Below are 24355 nucleotides of genomic sequence, written 5' to 3'. Positions count from 1 at the left end.
AAGCAGAAAGAAAAATGGGGTGGCAAATTCCTCCATCCTCTGCCTTTTGTTCTATTCAGGCCCTCAAGGGATTGCATGATACCCACCCACAATGGGGAAGGATATCTGCTTTACCAAGTGCACTGATTCAATGTGATTATCTCAACCAGAGAGACCCTCACAAACACACCCAGAAGTACTGTTTAATCTGAGCAATACGTGGACAAGTCAACACACAAAATTAATCATCACACCTCTATACATACGCTGTTCCCTTTGCCTGAAAAACCCTTCTTTCCTTCCCCTTCTCCTAGAGAATTTTTAGCTTTTCTTAAGCCTCAGTTCTGAACTTTCCTTCTCTGGGAAGTCTTCCTGAACACTTCCCAACCCTTGAGGAGATGCCTCTCCCAGAGCACCCCATGTGGATCTATGTGGGATCCCCCTGACCCTAGTGAAGATCTGCTCATGAGTCTGTCTGGCCTAGGGGTTCCCAACTCTCTGCGGCCGGAAAGACAGCTAGTCGATGTGTGTGCCACCAGCACCTAGCATATGTCTTGTAGCCACTCAACACCCGTTTAGAGAAGGGAGGGATGATGGGAGGGGATTCTTCTCCATAAGATAACTTGGCAGCATAAAGTACCTATAGAAGAAGCAGAAGTGAAGTCGCTCAGTCGTGTCCGACTCTTTGCAACCCCATGGACTGTAGCCTACAAGGCTCCTCTGTCCATGGAATTTTCCAGGCAAGAGTACTGGAGTGGGTTGCCATTTCCTTCTCCAGGGGATCTTTCCGACCCAGGGATCGAACCTGGGTCTCCTGCATTGCAGGCAGACGCTTTACCATCTGAGCCACCTATATTAGGCCAAAAAATGTATTACTCTCTGGTGAAAGGAAAGAATGCTTCTTCTTTATTGTCTATAACTGATACAGTTTTGCTCAAGAATTCCCACCCCACTGAAAAGTAGAAAGGACAATGGGAGCTTAAACTCATCAATTAAATTTATCTTAGCCTCAGACTTCCTTGGTGATGCAGTATTCAGAGAAGAATCAGACTAGGGTTCATTCCCAGAGAAGGCAATGGCACCCCACTCCAGAACTCTTGCCTGGAAAATCCCATGGACAGAGGAGCCTGGTAGGCTGCAGTCCATGGGGTCGAGAAGAGTCGGACACGACTGAGCGACTTCACTTTCACTTTTCACTTTCATGCTTTGGAGAAGGAAATGGCAACCCACTCTAGTGTTCTTGCCTGGAGAATCCCAGGGATGGGGGAGCCTGGTGGGCTGCCATCTATGGGGTCGCACAGAGTCGGACACGACTGAAGCGACTTAGCAGCAGCAGCGGGGTTCATTCCCTGGTCTGGGAAGATTCCACGTGCTGCAGAGCAGCTAAGCCACGACTACTGAGCCGATGCTCCACAACAAGAGAAGCCACTGCGCTAAGAAGCCCGAGCACTGTAGTGAAGGGTAGCCCCCACCAGAGAAACTAGAGAGCCACAACTAGAGAAAGTCTGCTTGCAGCAGCAAGACCCAGTGCAGCGAAAAGTGAATAAATAAATAAATTTTAATAAGTTAGCTTAGTCTCTTTAAGTATAACTGCACTTTTTGGGCAGCTGATCTCTTTCAGAAAAGTTCTTAGTCTCTCCTTTTCTTGCTTTTCTCTAAGATGGTGCCCAATTGTAAAGGGTATTCGTGTGATCTCATGGTAGGGGTGAGAAAATGAGGTCTCATTCTGTACACCTGTGGGACCTCAGTAAGATGATGCAGATTTCATCTGGTCTTTTGTGGCCATGGGTTGGCAACCACTCCTGAGACTCAGGGTTCTAGCCACCTACCTCTGGTTGTAAACCCCTCAGGCACTAGTTTAGCTGGTTCCCCAGACTGTTCATCATCTCCAGTGGTTCTTCCTGAGGGAACTAGGAATATGTAGCTTCTCCCACTTGTACCCTGTAGGCCACTAAAAACTGCAGGATACCAAGTTAGACCCCCACTGCCATTGAACCCTGTTGCTCCTGAGTCATATTCAAGGAGAAAGGAAGTGGAAGTATAAGTCGCTCAGTCATGTCTGACAGGCTCCTCTGTCCATCCAAGGAAGGAATACTGGAGTAGGTTGCCATTCCCTTCTCCAGAGGATCTTCTGGATTCTGGGATTGAACTCAGGTCTCCTGCATTGCAGGCCGATTCTTTACCATCTGAGTCACCAGGGAAACCCATATTCAAGGAGGGGCAAAGCTAAGTGCAAGGCCTCCCTTCCTTTCTTAGAGGGAAAGTGGTCTGCCCATTCCTATCTCTTCTTGCTTTCCTATGACCCCTCCTTGTCCCCCATTCTAAGACATCAGCCTGGGGGCTGGGCTGCCAGAACAGGCTGGCTCGGACTGCCCACTGCACTTCCCTGAGCCCCTTCTTCCCACGCTGCTCCAGATCCCAAGGGCAACTTTCTCTCCTTCCCACTCAGCAGGTACTTTCCTTATGTCATAGCCTCAGTTTTCTCTACCATATGGTGTGTATTAAATGCCACTTTTACTTTTGCCAGGGTCTGGATTTTGAAATGTTCATGGAGCTTTACAGTTTTATAAAACCTTTCTCTCTTGGTAGTGTCTGGCTTTTTCAAGACTACTGCGTTTCTTCAGATTCAAAAATCTTATTCTGGTAGTTAAAAGCTGCTTACTTTCTTTGGCATTTCTGACATCACAGTTCTGTTTATCCTCCAGGGTTGATGGATACTTCTAGGTGACCAAGGAGAAGGTCTCATTAGAAATGCCAAAAATACTACTATGTTTTAAAAAATATTTTCCATTGTAAATTTTCCTTGGAACTGCAACCCCTTCATTCATTTTATATGGCTATTTCTATCACCTATATTATTTCTTAGAAGGACAAATTCATCTGTGTCTTGGAGACACCAAGGAAGATGATAAGCATCATGACTCTTGAGTTTCAAGCTTTGAGACAATCACTGCACAACGCAATTGAATGAGTGTGCAATTTGGGTATGATCTCATAGATGACAAGAACTGTGAAAAATTTTACAGTCCTTTAGCAGAACCTAACCTTTTGTAGCCCACTGAACTTGTAAGTTCCTCTAGTAAAAAAAAAAAAGTCTCACGGTCTTATATGTTGCACTTCTATAATCTGTATGTACTAAGTGTCAGGAGGCCACCTGAAGCCTGTTCCAACTGAGTTGACACTGATGACTAATGCAATGCTTAACCTGTGGCCCAAAGCTTAAGGCATTCACCTAGAACATCCATCTTCAACGGTGTGCCCTGGCACCATCTAACAATGTCTGGATGCATTTGGACATATTTTGATTGAGAGGCTACTTGTGTCTAATGGATAGAGGTCAGAGATGCTGCTAAGCACTCTCCAATGCCCAGCACAGCCTGCTCATAAGGAATTATCCAACTCCAAATGTCAATATTGCTGAAGTTGAGAACTATGGATACAGAAAATTCTATCAGTTTTAGGCATTTTTCACCAAATCACTGTTTCCACCTTGGTCGAGGCCATGTGTACCCTGGATTACTACAACAGTCTCTTCAATGGTTTCCTTGCTCCTCTGTTTCCCACACTTAGTTCTTTTATTTTTTTCCCATGTTTAAAATTTTAATTTTTAATTTATATACAGAAAAATTCATCATGTCTTGTTATGTTCCTATCACCACAATCAAGATACAGAGTGGCAGCTCAATTTTCAAAGTCTTTATTATGCTGTTAAGTCCATTCCTCACATGAGCCACTCTGGGGTTAACCCCAATCCTGGCAATGATTTACATTGTAGTTAGGCTCTCCAAGTCTTTGCTGTGCTTCTGTGGGTGTGTCCTGCACATGTGGAACTTGGGTATGTGCCCAGTGTCAATCCCAGCCTCTCCTATTCAAGATTTCCTCTACACCCTCTGACTCCCAGAGGCCCTTTTCTCTGTTCTTCTGGACTGAAAGATGGGAGCTCCCAGAATATTTTCCCTCTACACTTACTGTGCTGGTCTGAGTGACTGAGCCTATCCTTCAGGTGAAGTAACAAGAGAAAAGGGAGGAAAAAATAATTGGAAAGGACTTCCCTGGTGGTCCAGTGGTGGAGAATCTGCTTTCCAATGCAGGGGACTGGGTTTCAATCCCTGGTCTGGGAGCTACAATCCCACTTGTTGCGGAGCCACAACTAGAGAAAGCCCGCATACCACAGTGAAAACCCAGCATAGCCAAAGTAAAAAAGAAAACCCAGGATACCTCCATCAACTTTTGTATGACAGGGACCCTTTCCAAATTCCTTTATGCAGCAAAATGGATTTTCTCTCAGGGCTTTAGGTGCTTTAGCCTGCCCTGCCGTGATAATGCCAACTTGATTATTTTTGTCCTCAGGGGAGGGCTAGGAGAGAAAGAAGGAGTTTCCATCCATACTCTCCTGTTCCCAGGGGCTCCTTTTTCCCACCCCCAGGCTAGAAGAAAGGGTTCCTTTTGGAGGTTTTGCAGTCCCTGCTTCACCGATTTAGACTGCTCTCAAGTCAGGCAGTAGAGGAGGGAAAAAACTAGAAAACTCACCAGCACCATCCTAGTCACTTGTCAAGTTCTGACTTCCTGCAGTGTAAGGCCTAAAATTAAGGTATAATAATTATGTGCTGCCTTGATACCTGGTGGAATCGGGAGTAACCTAACAGCAAGTTTCTGTCCCCACTCTGTTCCCACAGCTGAGGGCCCCTGGCCAAACAACTCTTTTTACCATGGGCACCAGGCACAGTGCTTGTCCTTGAGTACTGGGTTTCTGTTTCCTGCCAATTATGAAATCATTCAGATAAGCCGGCCATACCCTCCTGCAGAAACCAGGGGGTACCTCACCTTCTTGATACTGCAAAGCCTGCCTCTAGTTGTTCACTCTGTTCCCAAGTACATGGTATTTGGTGTCCCCCTCCCCCAGACTGTGAATGTATGTGACTAAAAAAACTGTCCACTTCACCTGTCCAGTTTTGGATGTTGTGTGCTCGGCCATCCCCGTAATCCTAGGGCGAGAATCCCTCTCACAAACAGGAGGAAGAAGAGACAGTCAAAACACTTCCTTTTTTGGGATGTCTCTGGTGGTCCATCTGTTAAGACTCTGTGCTTTCACTGCAAGGGGATTGAGTTTGATTCCCAGTTGGGGAACAAAGATGTGCGTGGCCAAGAAAAAACACAGAAAACACTTCCTTTCCCAATCCACTAGCTAATTTGCTATTATTTACTCTTCAGAGTCCTCAGGAAGTGCTTTTCATATTCTGCCAGAGTTTTTAGTTGTAATCAGTGGGGGAGAGCGACTGCAGCTTGCTTTCTTCACTGTGGTTGGCTCCGGAAGTCACTTAATCCCTACAGTCTAATAAAACTAAAGGATCCTTTTAGAAGGACACGTGTAACAGGTCATGCTACTGTCCTGCTCAGTCTCTCTGATAGCACACCCTTGTGATTGCTTACAAGGCTGTACAGAATGGAGCATGCAATAACAATAGGCATGTTTCTGCCTCAGGGCCTTTGCAGTGCTGTTCCCTTTGTGTGGGATGTTTCTCCAGATACTATGGTCAATCTCTACAGCTTCAAATCTTTGTTCAGATATGACTTTCCTAGTGAGGATTAGGACAGCTTCCCTATTTAAAAGAAAATATCCCTCATCACCTGCACTCCTCATCTCCCTTTTTCAATTCTTTTCCCCAACCCCAATCACCTTCTAACTTACCAGTATTTACTGATTTACTATGCTATTGTCTGTTACCTCCTCCTCCCCATTAGAATGTTACTTCTAGGCTTCTAAAGAGGCATTAGTGGTGAAGAACCCGCCTGTCAATGCAGGAGATGTAAGAGAAGGGGGTTTGATCCATGGGTCGAGAAGATCCCCTGGAGAAGGAAATGGCAACCTGCTCCAGTGTTCTTGCCTGGAGAATCCCATGGAAAGAGGAGCCTGGAGGGCTACACTCCATGGGGTCGCACAGAGTCGGACGTAACTGAGCACCATCTAGGACAATAGGGATTTTAATCTGTTTTGGATCTTGGCACCAGGACACAGCCAATACATTATAGGTCCTCAATAACTATTTGTTGCATGCATGAATAAGAATATGTAAAAATACAAACACTTTATTTAGCATGGCTGCAATACAGAGAATGAACTTAGAAAAATTCAGGTCAGAAAAGATTATTTTAATTCTGATCTTCCCTTGATTTTCCAACTTCTCTTTGAGTCTAATACGCGTTCTAAATCACGTCGTATCTGACTCTGTGTGACCCTGTAGACTGCAGCCCGCCAGGCTCCTCTATCCATGAGATTCTCCAGGCAAGAATACTGGAGCAGGTTGCCATTTTCTTCTGCAGGGGATCTTTCTGACCCAGGAATTGAACCCACATCTGTTACGTCTCCTGCATTGGCAGGTGGGTTCTCCACCACTAGCACCACCTGAGAAGCCCTCCCAGTTCCCTAGTCATAGTAAAAAGTATAGGGAGAGGGGCAGATCACTACGAGAATGTAGTTGAACTGTGGAATTTCTTATAGATAATCTTTCTGTATATTGTTACCCTGCTTATTTAACTTATATGCAGAGTACATCCTGTGAAACGTCGGGCTGAATGAATCACAAGCTGGAATCAAGATTGCTAGGAGAAATATCAACCACCTTAGATATGCAGATGATACCACCCTTGCGAAGAGGAACTAAAGAGCCTCTTGATGAGGGTGAAAGGGGAGAGTAAAAAAGGTGGCTTGAAAGTCAACATTCAAAAAACGAAGATCATGGCATCTGGTCCCATCACTTCATGGGAAATGAAAGTGGTAGTCCCTCAGTCCTGTCTGACTCTTTGTGACCCCATGGACTGCAGCCCACCAGGCTCTTCTGTGCATGGACTTCTACTGTGGTGAGTTGCCATTTCCTTCTCCAGAGGACTTCCTTCCCAACCCAGGGATTGAACCTGGGTCTCCTGCATTACAGGCAGTCTTTACTGTCTGAGCCACCAGGGAAACCATGGCAAATAGAAAGGGGAAAACTGGAAGCAGTGATAGATTTTATTTTCTAGGGCTCCAAAATCACTGCAGACAGTGGCTACAGCTTTGAAATTAAAAGACGCTTGCTCCTTGGAAGCTGTGACAAACCTAGACAGCATATCAAAAACCAGAGACATCACTTTGCTGACAAGGGTCTGTATATTCAAAGCTATGGTTTTTCCAGTAAACATGTAGGAATGTGAGATTTGGACCATAAAGAAGGCTGAGCACCGAAGAATTGATGCTTGTGAATTGTGGTGCTGGAGAAGACTCTTAAGAGCCCTTTGGACTACAAGGAAATCAAACCAGTCAATCTTAAAGGAAATCAACCCTGAATATTCATTGGAAGGACTGATACTAAAGCTCCAGTACTTTGGCCACCTGATGTGAAGAGCTGACTCAATGGAACAGATCCTGATGCTGGGAAAGACTGAAGGCAAAAGGAGAAGGGGGCAGCAGAAGATAAGATGGTTAGACAGCATCGCTGACTCAATGAAGATGAATTTGAGCAAACTCTGGGAGATAGTGAAAGACAGAGGAGCCTGGCATGTGCAGTCCACGGGGTCGCAAAGAGTTGGACATGATTTAGCAACTGAACAACAATAATAACCACAAATCCTTCTAACAGTTTTCTAATTTATGAGAAAAAATAGGTATTGTATTAGTTTACATATTCTGAACTCTGATTTAATGTTATTTATTAACATGCTAACAAGTCATTAAACAACATTAAAAACAAACTTTAAAAATTCTAATAATTCAGTCTAACACTAATGAAGAAGGATGGCAGTGGGGGTATGTTCTGGAATTTTCTTTTTCTTTGCTTCTTTCATTTGACAAATACGAACTGAGCATTTATTATGGACAGGGGACCATGCTAGCAGCTGGGGAATAAGCTGTAAATACCATGAGATTTGCCTCAGGCAGCTTCTTTCATTGAAGGTACCTGTATGAATTCTGAGTTCAATCCTTACTTCTTCCAAACTACTTTCCCACCACATTCAAAAATAAATTAGCTCCAATAAGTCAGTCAATCAAGATGGTGGAGAGAAATATCAATAACCTCAGATATGCAGATGACACTACCCTTATGGCAGAAAGCGAAGAAGAACTAAAGAGCCTCTTGATGAAAGTGAAAGAGGAGAGTGAAAAAACTAGCTTAAAATTCAACATTCAAAAAACTAAGATCATGGCATCCTGTCCCATCACTTCATGGCAAATAGATGGGAAAACAATGGAACAGTGACAGACTTTATTTTTTGGGCTCCAAAATCACTGCAGATGGTGACTGAAGCCATGAAATTAAAAGATGCTTGCTCCTTGGAAGAAAAGCTATGACCAACCTAGACAGCATATTAAAAAGCGGAGATATTACTTTACCAACAAAAGTCTGTCTAGTCAAAGCTACGGTTTTTCCAGTAGTCATGTATGGATGTGAGAGTTGGACTATAAAGAAAGCTGAGTGCTGAAGAACGGATGCTTTTGAACTGTGGTGTTGGAGAAGACTCTTGAGAGTCTCTTGGACTGCAAGGAGATCCAACCAGTCCATCCTAAAGGAAATCAGTCCTGAATATTCATTGGAAGCACTGATGCTGACGCTGAATCTCCAATACTTTGGCCACCTGATGCAAAGGGCCACTCACTGGAAAATATTCTGATGCTGGGAAAGATTGAAGGCAGGAGAAGAAGGGGACGACAGAGGATGAGATGGTTAGATGGCATCACCGACTGTCTGGACATAAGTTTGAGCAAGCTCCGGGTGTTGATGGACAGGGAAGCCTGGCGTGCTGCAGTCCATGGGGTCGCAAAGAGTCGGACACGACTGAGCAACTGAACTGAACTAAGTCAGTACTTCCTACAGAAACTAATTCTTAGTGAGCGATTAGGCAACGACTACGAGAGCACTCATCCAGACATCAAACATCATTCAATCATACTTCAATAAATAAACTCCACTGAGGAAACAAATGTGTTAACCAAGTACCGGAAGGTGGTTGCGGCGGGGGGAAAACAAGATTCCAAAGAGGGTGGGAGGGAAGGCAGGTGTATCTAGGTGTGTAATCTGTAAGGTAGGCTGGGGATAACCTTCCTATTTATCACTGAAATCGTGGACTTAATCATGTCACCAGGAAACTGCACTCAGAACTTGAACGTTAAAAGGAAGCAAAAACTGACTTAAATCTTAAGAGTGCATTTTGGCACCGCCACTCACTCCGGATCCAACAGGACATCCTCCTCCCTAAAGGGTTGGATGGAGGCGGGCGCTCGCGTTCTGATTTAATTTTGAGCCGCGCCACCCGCCGTCCCCCATCACGTGATGGCCTGCCGCTGTCGCGTCGTTCAGTGGGGGCGGTTCTGCCAGGCGCCGGGCAGGAAGGGAGGCGGCTGCAGTGCTATTCTTAAAGGGGCCCGAGGGACGGCGAAAGGCTACTGCCGGCCGGAAGGAAAATGGTGAGTTGCCACTGGGGAGGGCGGGGGCTGGCCGAAGGGCCGGGTCAGCCCGCCGGACTTTCCTGTTTGCCAGAGCCGGTATCGGCGGGCATCGCCCGGGGTGGGTCGGCGGCCGCTTCCGGCCGGCTGCTGGCGGGTACCCACAGTCGGAGCCTTGTCTTCTGCCCGCCGCCGCTGCCGCCTCGCCCAAGAGCAGCAGCATCCTGCCGGGCCCGCGGTTGGCCCGCCTAGCGGGCTCGGTGACTAGGGTGCGGCCAGTAGGAATGGGTCGTGCTCACCGAATCCTTCTGGATGGAGAGTCACAGCTCCTACGACGAAAAATCTGAGGGGCCAGGGGGTCTGGCCCAACTGAGGGCTCCCTCAAACGCTGGCTTCTCTGTCAGGGCCCAGGCCAGGCTTGAGGGGTCGGTGGGCGCCGAGCCCTTCCGCCTGGCAGCCTTTGGGGGAGGGTTCGAATTCTGATTCCATTCTCTCGGCCTCGCCTTAGCCTCTGTCTCTTCCTTCTCCTGGCCTGGCTCTATGGATTTCTGCTTATCCTTGCTTGGAAATCTTTTGACCCAGTGCTTTGGCGCTTGACCTTTCAGTGATTGTCAAAAGCTTGGTCTTTCGTGGTCTGGGGGCTCTGGTTTGACTCCACGCTCAAAAATAGTGGAGAATTAAATCAATTACCCACGAGGATCTCCTGGATCTTTCCCATCGGGTTTTAAAATATGCTTTTCTTTCATTAGAAGCAAAACACAAAAATCCCACTGTTCTCCTCTCTGACCTCCCACTTATTGCTCAACCCACTTCCACCGAATTGTCATGGTCACTAAAGCTAAGGGACTCTCTCTTCAGTTCTCATCTATCTTTTCTGATCTTTCAGCTGCATTCTGGGTGTTGACAACGCTCTCCTCTTTGAAGCATTTTCTTTCCTTGGATGTCTCAGATACAGAACTGAGGGCTTCTCCTGTTGTGGGTCTGTCTGTGTCCCATGTAGTCCTCCTGCCCTGTGCTACGTCACAAGTAGGAATCCTGGGCTCCATCCTAATGCTTCATTTTCCATTCTGTATTTTTTCTCCTTCCTTTCTTACCTACACTCATAGCTTCAGTTACCACCTACCTGCATATAGATGACTTGGGAATTTGTATTGCAGACCTTACTTCTGAGATCCAGCCCAGATTTGTATATCCTACTAGTTAGCATCTCCTTGGAGAAGGAAATGGCAACCCACTCCAATGTTCTTGCCTGGAGAATCCCAGGGACAGGGGAGCCTGGTGGGCTGCTGTCTATGGGGTCGCATAGAGTCGGACACGACTGAAGCAACTTAGCAGCAGCAGCAGCAGCAGGCAGGAAGCCTTTACCCACTTGAGTGTCTCAAAGCCGGCTCGATTTATCCAAAATAGAACGCATCTCTTCCCCTTAAACCTAGTGTTCCTTAACTCAGTGAAAGGTAGCACCATTTAAGTGTTTTACATAAGCAAGAAGTTAAGGAGTCACCTTTTTTCCTAATCTACCCTGCCTAGTATTCAGTCTGTCACCAGGTCCTTCGTGGTGGTTCAGAGAGTGAGCTAGATAGAGTCAGGCTGTCTGGCTAGAATCCTGGCTCCCCTAGTTGCGTAACTCTGAGGAAGATACTTAACCTCTCTTAGTCCTAGTTTCTTTCACATTAGGATAATACAATACTCATCTAATGGGATTGTTCTGAGGATCGATGAAAAGGACATAGCACAGTGTCTTCTTATAGTGTTTAATACATGTTAACAAGTATTAGCAGAAATTCACCTACTTCTCTTTCTTTTCATCAACATGTCTAAGCTGTGTTTCACTTCTCACCTGGATTAGCCTTGCCAGTTAAATAGTCTTGTTCTCTGCAACCTCTCTGCCTATTTCCTGCATGCAAATCTGATTCTTTTCCCTGCTTAAAACACCTTGGTGGCTTCCCTTTGCTCATATAGAGACCAAAATACTTAACATGACCCACTGCACCCTATGTAGTCCAACACCTGCCAACCTCCTCTTGTACGTGTTACAGCTCATTCTCTGTGCTTGAATCACGCTGGCCTTTGGTTATCTTATATGTGCTGTGCTCACTTTAATCAAAGGATCTTTGTATAGGCAATTTTGGTCCTTTAGATGCCTTTTTCAGGCAGGCTTCCTGTAACTGTGCTGTTTTAGCTAGTCATTAAGTTCTCAGCATAGAGTTTCTCTCTTTCCTAGCTCTTTTCCTAGTTGTTATACAAACAAGTGTGTGTTTTTTTGCCTGATGATTTTGACGTAGACCTATTCTCTAATAGACTTTATAAGCTCTTTTAGGTCAGGCCCACAGTTTAAATCTATTTTATATCATTGTGTTTCTAACACTTAGCACATCCTGACATTCATTAAATGTTCATTGTGTGGATTATCCAATAAATGACTACTTGAGTTCAAGCTTCCCACTTTGTGTGTTATTTACTGTGTAGTGTTGCTTTCAGGGTGTTATTTTTAAATGCATCTATTAACTGGAAACTGTTAGAGTTGGCTGAGTTGCATTTCTTTTTCTTGTAGGAAGGAGTTTTTGACCTTATGGTATTGGGAGGAGTGAGAATGGGAAAAAAGCTTTATAGATTCAACCACAGCATGTTTTTCACTTGGTTTGCTATCCGTAAGGTGTCAGAATTGCACAAGCAGCTCTGGGTATCAGAACCTTAAGAGTCGTGACAAATTGCTCTTTGCCTACAAAAATCTAAAGTATTTATTAGTTTCTACTAATGGGCTCTGCCTTTGGTTTTGGTTGACAAGAGATTGGAAGTTCTAGTTTTCTGATTTGTGTGTCTTTCTTGAAAGACAGGAAAAAACCAACTAGGCTTGAATACTGTAGGAACGTCGTATGACTTAGCATTTCTTTCTCTAAAGAGAAGTAAAAGGATGGACATACATGACTCCTGCAGGAGCTTAATTTATTGGAAAATATGTATTGGTGGGGTGTATTTTCTAACTCTAAATAGCACATTCTGTGGTATATCACAGCTTATATATTACCAGTGTTATGAATTTAAAGGACAACTTAAAAGTGATGGCCATTTAATGTTGTAACATATGCTCTTATTTACCCAACACAGGGTGAAAAAGCAGACTTTTATTTAATTTTAACTTAAAATTTGAATCCTTAGTTCTTTTGGACTGTAATGAGACACTTGTATTTGGCATTGGTCTCAAAACTCTTAATTTTCTGAAGAATTGGAGGGGGAAACCCCATATATGAAGTAACCAAAGAATGTGGACCTTGTTTGGAACCTGACTCAATCAAACCGACTGTTAAAAAAGAAAAGGAAAAAAAAAAATGAGGGAAATTTGAACTTTGAACTCTATGTGAATAAGACTAGAATTATTATTTTTAGGTGACATATTATTATTGTCTCTTTAAGAATTTCCCACAGTTTGTTGTGACCCACACAGTCAAAGGCTTTGGCATAGTCAATAACGCAGAAGTAGATGTTTTTCTGGAACTGTCTTTTTCTATGATCCAGCGGATGTTGGCAATTTGATCTCTGGTTCCTCTGCCTTTTCTAAATCCAGCTTGAACATCTGTAACTTCACAGTTCACGTACCGTTGAAGCCTGGCTTGGAGAATTTTGAGCATTACTTTGCTAGCGTGTGAGATGAGTGCAATTGTGCGGTAGTTTGAGCATTCTTTGGCATTGCCTTTCTTTGGGATTGAAATGAAAGCTGACCTTTTCCAGTCCTGTGGCCACTGCTGAGTTTGCTCGCATATTGAGTGCAGCACACTCACAGCTGAAACTCCAATACTTTGGCCACCTGATGTGAAGAACTGACTCATTTGAAAAGACCCTGATGCAGGGAAAGATTGAAGGCGGGAGGAGAAGGGGAAGACGGAGGATGAGATGGTTGGATGGCATCACCACTCAGTGGACATGAGTTTAAGTAAAATCTGGGAGTTGGTGATGGACTTTGAGGCCTGGCATGCTGCAGTCCATGGAGTCGCAAAGAGTTGGACACGACAGAGTGACTGAACTGAACTAATTATTATTGTCTGTGTTTTCAATGGCACGTATTATCATTTTATTAATATGTATTAAAATATTTGTAGGTAAAATGATTATTGACCTTTGCTTTGTGATGGTCCATGGGAGCAGTTCTGAGGGTTTTGGATGAGATAAGATTAGCTATGTGTTGATAATGGTTGAAGCTGAGTATTAAGTGCTTAAGATTTCACAGAATTTCTCTAATTTTCTATGTATTTGAACTTGCATACATTAAAGAAAAAGATTTCCATCTTCCTGCTTGCAATCAAAAATTCATTTGTACCACCTGACCCTAACTCCAACTGAAGAGTGCTTTTGATGATTTCCTTGTCAGGTTTTTGGAGAAGAGTCTCTTAATATTTTTTCATAATTTATAAAAGGTTCTTTGAGTTTTTATATTTGTTTCATCTACTTTTGCTCTCATATTTCTTAATAGCTCCCTTTTTTTGATTCCCATAGTTACTTAAGACATAAAAGAGTAGTTGGTCTTTACTCTTATGGTGATTTATTTTCCATTCTTTTGCTTAGTTTTGGTTTTTCATAGTTGTGCTGGACTCAAAAATGAACTAAAGCCTTATTAACTCTTAAGTGCAATAAGATGATTTTCCTGTTCTTCCTGCATAGTGAAAAATATTATACTTCCTAACAGCCATGATCCTTGACTTCCTATATTCTTCCCTTCCTCTCCAGTTCTAATGAAATTGCACATATCTAGTTCTTTGAGATATTTAGTAGTCAAAGAGGAAGTTAAAGTATACCCTACATATAAGATGAACAAATGTGAATAATTTAATGCCAACGCAAAGCTTGGTAGATTTAAAAGTTCTTTAAGCGTTCATGTGTTTCATGTTAATACATAATTATGTTTTACATAATTATGACATTTGTACATGACCATATACCTTCTTAAAGGTATTAAGTTTTATAGCTTTAAGGTGTACATATATGTTGGAGTCATGGCATTTGATAACATTTTTTTTCTTTTCTAGAGTGAGTCTTTGGTGGTTTGTGATGTTGCTGAAGATTTAGTGGAAAAGCTGAGAAAGTTTCGTTTTCGCAAAGAAACAAACAATGCTGCTATTATAAGTAAGCTAAACATGATTGTCTTCATTCCATGGTCTTAGTTTGGTTTTATCCTTTTATTCTATAGCTGCATCCAATAACCTGAACCTTTAGAAAGTAATTTGTCTCCTTCTGTTTTAATTCCCAACCCTGTCCCCCCTACCCAGCTCCTCATCCCCCAAACCTGTTAGGTCACTTTAAAAAGTAAGTAAGACTTATTGTCAGAGAACAGAGGTAGAGTGTTTCACCTCCCCCTCACTGCCTGCACAGCTCTGGAGAAGATGATCATTGTCTTGGGCACTTGGTCATTTGTAGTGCCCCATCCAGTTCCATCCTTTAACTTATCTGGGGACAAAAACACCCTGGCCATTCATCCTCAAGCAGAAACCTTTGCCCACACCTAAAGTGATAAAGTTCAGCATTGTGTTTAAAGTGATTTGAGGTCTTACTTCAATTCTAGACTTGAATTCTAGTTTCATGGAGAATACTTTTAAGTGTCATTGACTTTTGATAATGGAAAGAGTGATTTGCATATTGCCTCTTCCAGTGTGAACTATATGTGATGTTATGTAGATTTCTTTTGTAATATTTAATATGTGGGTAATGATTTAGAAAGATGAAGAATGAGGGGGTGAGAATGTAAAACTATATATACTAACAGAGATACATCTGGAAGATGTGAATTGGTGAGGCGGTGACAGCTTGTTGAATTATGGTTCTTTTACAAACAAATACTACAACGCGGGCATACAGTTCTTAGAAGTGACAAAGTGTGTCAGTTCCATTTTACCACAAAGAGTAAAGCTATTTGAGATCGTATCGTGTCTCACAGGATTTACTATGAAATTAGTGCAGAATCAAAAATGGTAACTTTCAGGGTGATGGAAAAGAATAGAGGCATAGGTTATCTAAACATATTTCAGTTTGGCTTCAGAGTATGTTACATGTATTTGAATAGAGATATCACTGCTCTTTGGTAATTCACTTTCTCGGAACATTCATCCTGCACCATGAAATCCTGACTCTTGAGAAGCTGGGAACCTGGTGATTGTTCTGTCCTGACCCTTGTCCACTTTTCGCTTGTAGTTCTAACCATGTTCAATAAGCCAGTCTCAGTCACAGTGACCTTTTCAGACTTTTCTCATCATCCAAGAGATTGGGTTTGAATTGCAAAATTCTTCATATACACAGTAAATGTAAGGAGTTGACATAAAGTTCTAAATAAGCAAATTAGGTGCTGGGAATTATGGGTAAAAGCTTTTAAATGCTGACTGCTTGAAAAGCAAAGCTAGCTAACAGACCATAAACTAAAACTGCAAATGAGTTGTATGCTTGTGTTTCTTCATGTTTTAATTTTGGATACCAATAAAAGAGCTAGGAATCTGCGGGTTGGGTAGATCAAGGTCATGTTAGAACCACAGTTTACTCATACTATATTTTTATTTTAGTGAAAATTGATAAGGATAAACGCCTGGTGGTGCTGGATGAAGAGCTTGAGGTTTGTTTAAACAGCTAAATATAGCTTTATAGTTAAGTAATTATTATCACTCAAAAGATGTAACGTTAGTTACATGTACTTCTAAAGTTAGTTCTAAACCATTGTATGTGTTCATTATTCATGAAAAGCACATGTTAATTATTATGCAGTGGATTGTCTTGCTAATATAATCACCTTCAATAAAGCATTAATGAAATCCAGGTCATAAGCAGTAGAAGTTAGGGCTACATGTCTGATAAAAACTTGCTTCTAAGTTGGTTGGCCAGTAATTCCCTATAGCCTAAGTATTTAGATTGTCAAGTTAAGTAACTAATTTAGAGTGAAAAGAAATTAACTTTTCCCCCCTGAATCAGATACTGTTGTTGCTCTGAGGGGTTGGCTTATCTCACTCGGTGTTTCCTGACAGTTGGAACATGAGCATAGACTACGCTGCCTCTCAGCCCCATGTTTTGTTAATTAACAGAGCTAAGCTGAGTGGGTTGGGGTGGGCTTTCATTGGATTGAGGTTTTAATAACCTCAGCTTATGTACAGTTTAGTAAGATAAAATGTTATGATGTGGTATAAAGTTATGAATTTATACCTATTAGCAGAATGGGTCCTCAGTATATCTCTTAAGAATCTATGGATAAGAAAATGGTTAAAAGTTGTTTTCTTTATGCTGCTAGGGCATTTCACCAGATGAACTTAAAGATGAACTACCTGAGCGACAGCCTCGATATCCTTTTCTTAGTGCTTTAAAAAGATTTTATTTTTACTGGTCAAAATTTTATTTATGAAGTTCATTTGTTCAAATTTTAAGGTACATTTTTTACAAAATTTTCTTCTACACCATGCATGCTAAGTTGCTTCTGTCATGTCTGACTCTTTGCAACCGCATAGACCATGCCTCACCAGGCTCCTTTGTCCATGGGATTTTCCAGGCAAGAATACTGGAGTGGGTTGCCATGCCCTCCTCCAGGGGATCTTCCCAACCCAGAGACTGAATCCATATCTCATGTCTCCTGCATTGGCAGGTGGGTTTGTTACCACTGGTGCTACCTTGGGTAGCCCTACACCATGGTCACGACCAAATTAAAATGTATATACATACTGGAAAAGGCCCCAAAAGTTGATGGATATTGTTTATTTAAATTCCTTTTATTGTTGCATATAATAAAAATTGAGAAAGAAAAAAATCCACATCAAGTCTATACTTTTAATAAATTTATTTGTGAGAGTGTATGATTTTATGATTTGTCTTTGGGGCCCATTTATAATTTTGTGGCAAGATAATGAATAATGAAAGTGACCTAAATGAATAGGATAGAAATTTGCCACTCACTGGCTCAGTAGGTGTGTGTTGTCCTTCAGAACTTTGTTGATAAGTACTTGTCTGAAATAGAGCAATAATTTTAGTTTCTTTAACTTGAGAAAAACCTTCATTGTGTATAGTTATAAGTATCAACATGATGATGGAAGAGTTTCATACCCTCTGTGCTTTATTTTCTCCAGTCCTGTAGGTAAGTGAATTTCTTTAAATAGTACATATCTGGTTCTGATTAAATTAAACCTTTTATCCTAGATGAATTTTATGCTTGTTTTAAGGATGGAAAATGTTGAATTAATTGTACTGTGTGTGTGCACACGTGCACATGGGAATGCATCCCTAAAAAGAAGTTACTATAAAAACTTGCTTTTTTTTAGGTTGAATTCCTAGAAGTGTAGTTGTTAGGTCAAATTGTATATGTATTTTTAATGAATTTGAAATGATATTTTAAAATATCAAAAGTACATTTTCTTCTGTATTTTAATTTTATTTATAAGTATGTAAACTTTGTGTAGGATTAGGATATATAGTTGGTTTATCCTTAAAATAGTAGTTGTCAGTGATATGTCCATAATCTTGAGAATAGTCTCAGAGTAGCTTACATTGGATATTAATATGGTTTAGTGGTGTTTAAAGTATCCATTATCACCAGAACTCCCTCTGCCACCACCATTCAAGCCCACAATAAACTTTCAGCTCACTGAACTCCTCCTTGATCTTTGTTATTTGTATCATATATGTAACACTTTAAATATGCTGAAGTGTCTTTTAATATGTAAACAGACTGTACATGTTTTTCAGAGCCAATCTCTTCACCCCACTGACCCAACTACCTCCCAAAACTTACATGTATTAGGTATCTCTAAAACTGATCTTGATATTTAACGTCACAGTAAAGCTAGTGCTGAAATATTTTGAAGTATTCGCAAGGCTCTGAAAGTCAAGATCTGTATAGATCTAGCCTCATTTATTTTTGCTGACCTAAAGCCTTGTTCATTAGTAATACCTCTATTTCTCTTTGTGCAGATGGTATGCAGTATAACACTCTCAAGCCCTTACATATTTAGACAGGACTTTTGTAAACTTGATAGCATAGGAAATCCTAAATGTGTCTTTTATCAAGTAAATAATGAAAACTCATCACTGTTTAAAAATTTAAGTCTCATTTCTACTCTGATCTCTCTCTTCCAGGATGTAAGCCTGAACAACAGATGATGTATGCTGGGAGTAAGAATAAGCTAGTCCAAACAGCTGAACTTACCAAGGTGGTATTTATATTTGACTAACTTGTTGAGACAGTATTTTTTTTTTGTAAATGGAGCAATACCTAAGTAATCTGAAGAGTTCAGTATTTCTTTATGTAGGTGAAAGTTATTTAGAACAGAGCAGTAATCTAGAGTTTTTTTACTAGTTGGAAATAGAATGATATAAGTATTTAACCATAAGTGCAATTTTTAAGGGCTTCCCAGGTGGCTCAGTGGTAAAGAATCCACCTACCAGTGCAGAAGTTGCAGGAGACATGGTTTCGATCCCTGGGTCAGGAGGATCCCCTGGAGGAGGAAATGGCAACCCACTCCAGTATTCTTGCCTGGAAAATTCCATGGACAAGAGCCTGGCGGACTATATCCAGAGGGTCCAGAGAGTTGGACATGACTGAGCACATGTTTTTTGAATGAAAATTACACATTGATTATAAGAACTCACATTCAAAATGTAGGCCACTTTAGAAAACTGTTCAATCTTTTGAGACTTTTTAATTTTCCATAATGTAATCTCTAGTAGGTAAATTCAGCATTTGAAGCTTCTCTGAGCCCTTTACCATAGACTAAATGAACCAAATTCTGTGCAGGGATTCCATACTCTGCAGTTAACTGTGTTGTTTCTAAATCTAAAATAAAATTTTCAAGAATGCTTATTAGCTTTATTAAATTAGAACATTCTGTTTCATATAAGACACCTGCTTTAAGATTTAATGTGTTCCTACTTTATGGCATTTTTGAAAATTAAAGGTAAGAATGGTACTTACTCTCAAACTTTTAACTTCCATGTTTTAGTTTGAGTTGAAAAAGTATATACATTTAAGGTCTAGAAATAGAATTTTACATCATTGGAATTTTAATAATTCTTTCAGGTTTTATTTTAGGGACAGTCTCAGTGTTTCCCCCTTGGGTGCTTAACCCAGGGGTTGTTTTTAAGTGCCTTCTGCTTTTTCCCTTTAACCCACATGATTGTCACCAATACCACCAACTTATAGACATTACTTTCCCTCATTTGTACCATAGGAGTACTCTAAAGTGACTCTGGGTGGCTAGAAAGGAGCTCTGCTAACAGCCTCATGTCTGTTCTAATCCCAGGCATGCCCTTAAGTGTTTGAATTAAAGTGAAGTCGCTTAGTCGTGTCTGACTCTTTGCGACCCCATGGACTGTGGCCTACCAGGCTCCTCCCTCCATGGAATTTTCCAGGCAAGAATACTGGAGTGGGTTGCCATTTCCTTCTCCAGGGGATCTTCCCAACCCAGGGATCGAACCCAGGTCTTCCACATTGCAGGCAGACTATCTGAGCCACGAATTAAGGCATGACAATTTACAAGTTACTCTTATATATAATCTGATTGAATCCTCCCCACAGCTTTGTAAGTTGATGGTGAAACTACTGTTCTTAACTGTAATGAATGACTTACTGAGGGTTGCACATCAGTACATGTAAGATCTAGGATTCATTCGTAACATCTAGCCTGAAATCCCATTCTCCCTGCTGTATTACGTCATCTTTTTATGCCCATTTTACTTTGTGGGCTTGTGTGTGTTCAGATTCTGGCTGGAGGTTTTTGGCTATGGACTACTAATCTAAAACGCCTGGTGTTTCCTCCTTTGGTAGAAGATCAGCACACATTCTTCGAGTTCCTAACTGGATTGATTTTAGTTGTGTACCCTTGGGCCTCTCTTTTAGTGGGTAATATTTACAAAACTACTCTCTTAGAACATTTGTAGATATGTGCTTTTAAGAGAGTTTTGATTTTATGCCATCTTGACTGCTAAACTTTGGTAACTGAATCCCTCGCATTTAAGAAAAAGTGAAGGTATATCTAATTTACACAGATTAAGCCATGTTGACTGAAAGGAAGGAGAATTGGTATTTAATACTCAAATATGCAACATATTTGATTTTTTTTTCTTAAGGTATTTGAAATAAGAAATACCGAAGACCTAACTGAAGAATGGCTACGTGAGAAACTTGGATTTTTCCACTAATGTGAACTTCTGTGTTCTAAAGTATTTATGTATTAACCTGACCATACTGGAACCAGACATAAATACTTATTTATGCCTAAAAATGCACTGTTATTTACAGTTTGTTACCTGCAGTAAAGAAAAATTCTCATTTGTTCAAAGTTTGAACAAAGAGGAAATCATCTTCATAGTAATGAAACTTTGTAAAGTGTTTCCTTATATTTGTAATTGTTAGGTGGACTACTTCTCTCCAGGGACTTTTTGCACTCTTGTGACTAATTTCTATAACTTACAGTTCAGAATTTGTTACTATTTACAGACACCATTGGAAAGTGGTTATTAGATTGTGATAGACAACAGTTGCCTCCTTTTGACAAATACTGGATATTAGCAGTTTATATATGAAAATAGCATATTATCACTTGTCAAATCTTTGAAATCAATTTGGGATAAAAGACTTAAGTGACCGAATTTTGAGCCATGAATAATAATTTACTGTAGTATAATCTGCACTACAAATAGTTTTTCCATCAATTCCATGCCTTCTTTAGTTTTCTATGTCTTTTTAATCAAGTCCAGAAACTTTTCATCAGTTGCTCATTTTTAAGGTCTGAAAGTTAGATTTTATAATAAAGTTATGACTATTAGGTTTTCTCTTCATGGGAAATAGCATTTTAGTCTTAGAAACTGATGGATTGTAACTAATCATGGGCTTCATTTTTAGTTATGTCATTTCTAAATAATCTTAAGTCTAGGTTAGTAACACTTTATTTATAAAGGACCTTTTAATGTTGTCCTGTGAATACTAGTTATTTTACATGTGTTAATACTGTGCCTTTGATTTGTTAGCTTTAAAGTTAGTTGAAGACTTTACACTGCCAGTATTCCAGATTTGGTGAAATTAACACTTTTGTAAAGGGTCCAAGTAAAACAATTTTCTAATATGTGTATCTGAAATTTGTAGTAAAATCAAGTTGATATTTTAAAAATTCCAGCTGTCTACTTGCATTGGTGAATATATGGCAGTTGAAAGTTATAGTTTGGGACATATTTGTGATTAGTTTTGTGCCATAGGAAAAAATTGCTTATCTTAAAACTTGGCCATAGTTAATAACATTAACGCATTGATAGAAATCTCATCTTATATCCTCAGTGTCAGAAGTTATTCTAAACTGGACACCTGTCTTGTTAGATGATGGTATCCTTGGCATTTTTAAAGCAAGGATTCTGATATATAGTGTACTTTAAAAACATATAAGTAACTAAGATTCTTTTGACATTAATTTGACAAAAGGTCTTGAGAATCTAAAGACCACCCAAATTTGGTGAGTTAATTCTGATATTAAGAATATCTTAATCATTTCAAAGCTAGCAAAGGCATTTTATTTTTAAATTTTGGTGTATCTCCCATTCGTATGTGCTTTGCATTTTTTTGAGGTTTCTGTGCCAACTTTAATAAAGAGGTAAAGATAGTTGGAATTTTTGTAATATGGGATCTTCTATTCCCAACACTGTTTGGCTTCACTAATCTAAAAAACAGGAAGCAATAGGAAGTTAGTTGGAGATGAGGAAGTGCTACAGGGGTATTTGCTTTGGTAACTGAATGGGAAGGGTTCTTAATTCCAATTTCCAGAGAGAGAGCGAGCTTCACCCAGGAAGTTTAAGAATTCTTTAAACAGCTATTTTGATACTGGAGGAAAATGCTTATAATTCTGCATAAATGCAAATGTAATCCAAGTGAATGGAGACTTTTTCTAATGTTTTTGAATGAAGGAAATGAGATTTTGTTTCATCGGGTTCACAGCAATAAGAGAATCTAGGGCTGCAAGAGTGTGTTTTTGTAGTGAGGTTCCTTCTTTTGTCTTGCATGTTTTAAGTGTTTTTTTTTTTTAATTTAATTGGAAAGTCCTCTATAATGTCAGATAATATTGACCTTCATACACAGAACTCTTGGTTCCCCTGTTCTCTAACGGGGAACTGTGATGAACGGTATGCTTTTCTGAGCTTGTCTGACTCATTATTGATATCAATATGTATTTTTGCAAGACAATAGGTTAGGGGATCAATAGAACATTTTTTTACTTCCATGGTCCTATAGGGAGAGTTATAGATCCTTTACCCTAGAGTATTCTCTGACTTTTATATAAATTTTCCTTTCGTCTAACCAAATTTTTGCATTGTTCTTTTTAAGTATATTTCCTATATAATCTCTTTTTCTGCCTTCTCTCAATTAGTAACTCCAGATTTCATAATTCCAGTTTTCACATTCCACTCCTGGTACAGCCATTCCCATTCAGCCTTAAGTCTTAATCTTTCCTTTTTGGCAGCAGCTTTTTTCCTGGGAACCTCCTTCATGGTCTTCTAAGTCAGAATTAGTTTTGAAATTGTTGGACTTACATACATTCTGCATAGCATCTGATGTTGTCAGAGTAGAACCGACTAGTAATCACAGCATGTTTTTTTAGTATGGTTTTGTGACAACATAAATGACTTATGAAGAAAACTGTTCTCAGGTTACTATGCTGAAATTCCAAAATGTCAAGAGTTTTGAATAGTATTCACTTTGTTCTGGTATTGAAGCAATTATATTAGGGAAAAAGTTGTTTGACTGTTTTTGTTTAACTGACTTCTAAAATAAATGTTCAAATTGTCTATTTCTAAAAAGTTTACTAAATACCTAGTGTGGTTAAACATACTCTTGTTTGAAAGGGTGTTGCTAAATTTTATATTGTCATTACTAAATGATCTTTGTAACAAAATGTCTGTCAGCACTTTTCTCTTCCTTTTTGTCTCCTATTTTAAGGAGTCAAATGTAGCCATAAACTGTATCCTGCTCTGACACTTAAAATTTTTTCCAGTTAAAGGAGTGTATTGCCAAATTAAATTTGGCTGTCCTTGTTCCCCATCCACATAGATAGTAAGGAAGGTGTACTTAAAAATATGTTTGGACTGCTTTAAAACATGAGCAGTGTTGTTAATCCATAATGTGGACTAGTAATGAAAAGATATTTTCATAAGAGTTTAAATGCTGATATTTGGTGGAAATAGAGAGTGACTTGTAACCTATCAATTCAAATATTCTTAATACAGTTGCTTTCCCTGTTTGTTCAATAGACTGATAATACTGGAATCTACAGAATTTGAGCCTTTACAACTTATGTGAAGAAGTGTCTCAAACATTTCTGGACAAATCTTATATTTCTGGAAGAATGTAAATCTCTCGGGCCACTTAACACCAGTGGTCCCAAGTTGAATATTCTTGAAAATTTTGTTTCCTCTTAGGCTGTTTGACATTTCAAATCAATGATCATCTTCCTATGATATTTTAAAACAACTACATTAAGGTTGTGATAGAAACTGTGTTTTCTTTTTGGAGTATAGTTCATACATGTGTAATTACTTGAATATTGTTTGAGATCACTAACATGCCAGGGTAGTGCCCACTGATTTAGATGGTCCAATGTAATCTCATTCAGGAGGCTTGAAACATTAATGGTGTAGTCTTGTGAATTTTAACAGTTTTCCTGTCATCGTTTAACAAAATCAACAGCTGGCACAACTTCTGAAACTGAGGTTTCAGTCTGTGCGAGTTCATATTGCATGTTTATTTTGGACAGTCTTCTGTTAAGCATGGTGCTTGTACTGGTTTAAATAAAATGTTAACATGAAAGGACTTCTAGCTTTTCATTTTTTTACTCTCCTCTTTTCTCTTTCAGAGTTGCTGTTACCTAACTGGCTTAATGGTGGCATCCGTGTGAACCACACAAATTCAGTTGTTTACTTTATCTGGAAAAACTGAGAGGCAGAATAAGCAAATTACTAGGCAAAAGTGGG

At 40.2% G+C, this 24355-nt stretch overlaps 1 protein-coding gene across 1 annotated transcript; it reads left to right on the top strand.

Annotated features, from left to right (window-relative positions):
* Positions 1-9331: 9331 nt before the first annotated feature.
* On the top strand, positions 9332-23280 carry GMFB (glia maturation factor beta). Its single transcript, NM_001101237.1, is given in 7 exon segments — positions 9332-9415; positions 14413-14509; positions 15934-15983; positions 16650-16699; positions 17401-17483; positions 18482-18555; positions 20471-23280. Coding segments are annotated over 7 exon segments (429 nt in total). The 5' UTR covers positions 9332-9412; the 3' UTR covers positions 20543-23280.
* Positions 23281-24355: the final 1075 nt, after the last annotated feature.

The sequence above is a fragment of the Bos taurus genome, chromosome 10, assembly GCF_002263795.3.
Source record: "Bos taurus isolate L1 Dominette 01449 registration number 42190680 breed Hereford chromosome 10, ARS-UCD2.0, whole genome shotgun sequence".
Lineage (NCBI taxonomy): Eukaryota > Metazoa > Chordata > Mammalia > Artiodactyla > Bovidae > Bos > Bos taurus.
Note: the sequence above shows the minus strand (reverse complement) of the source record. Positions and strands in the feature narration are given on the sequence as shown.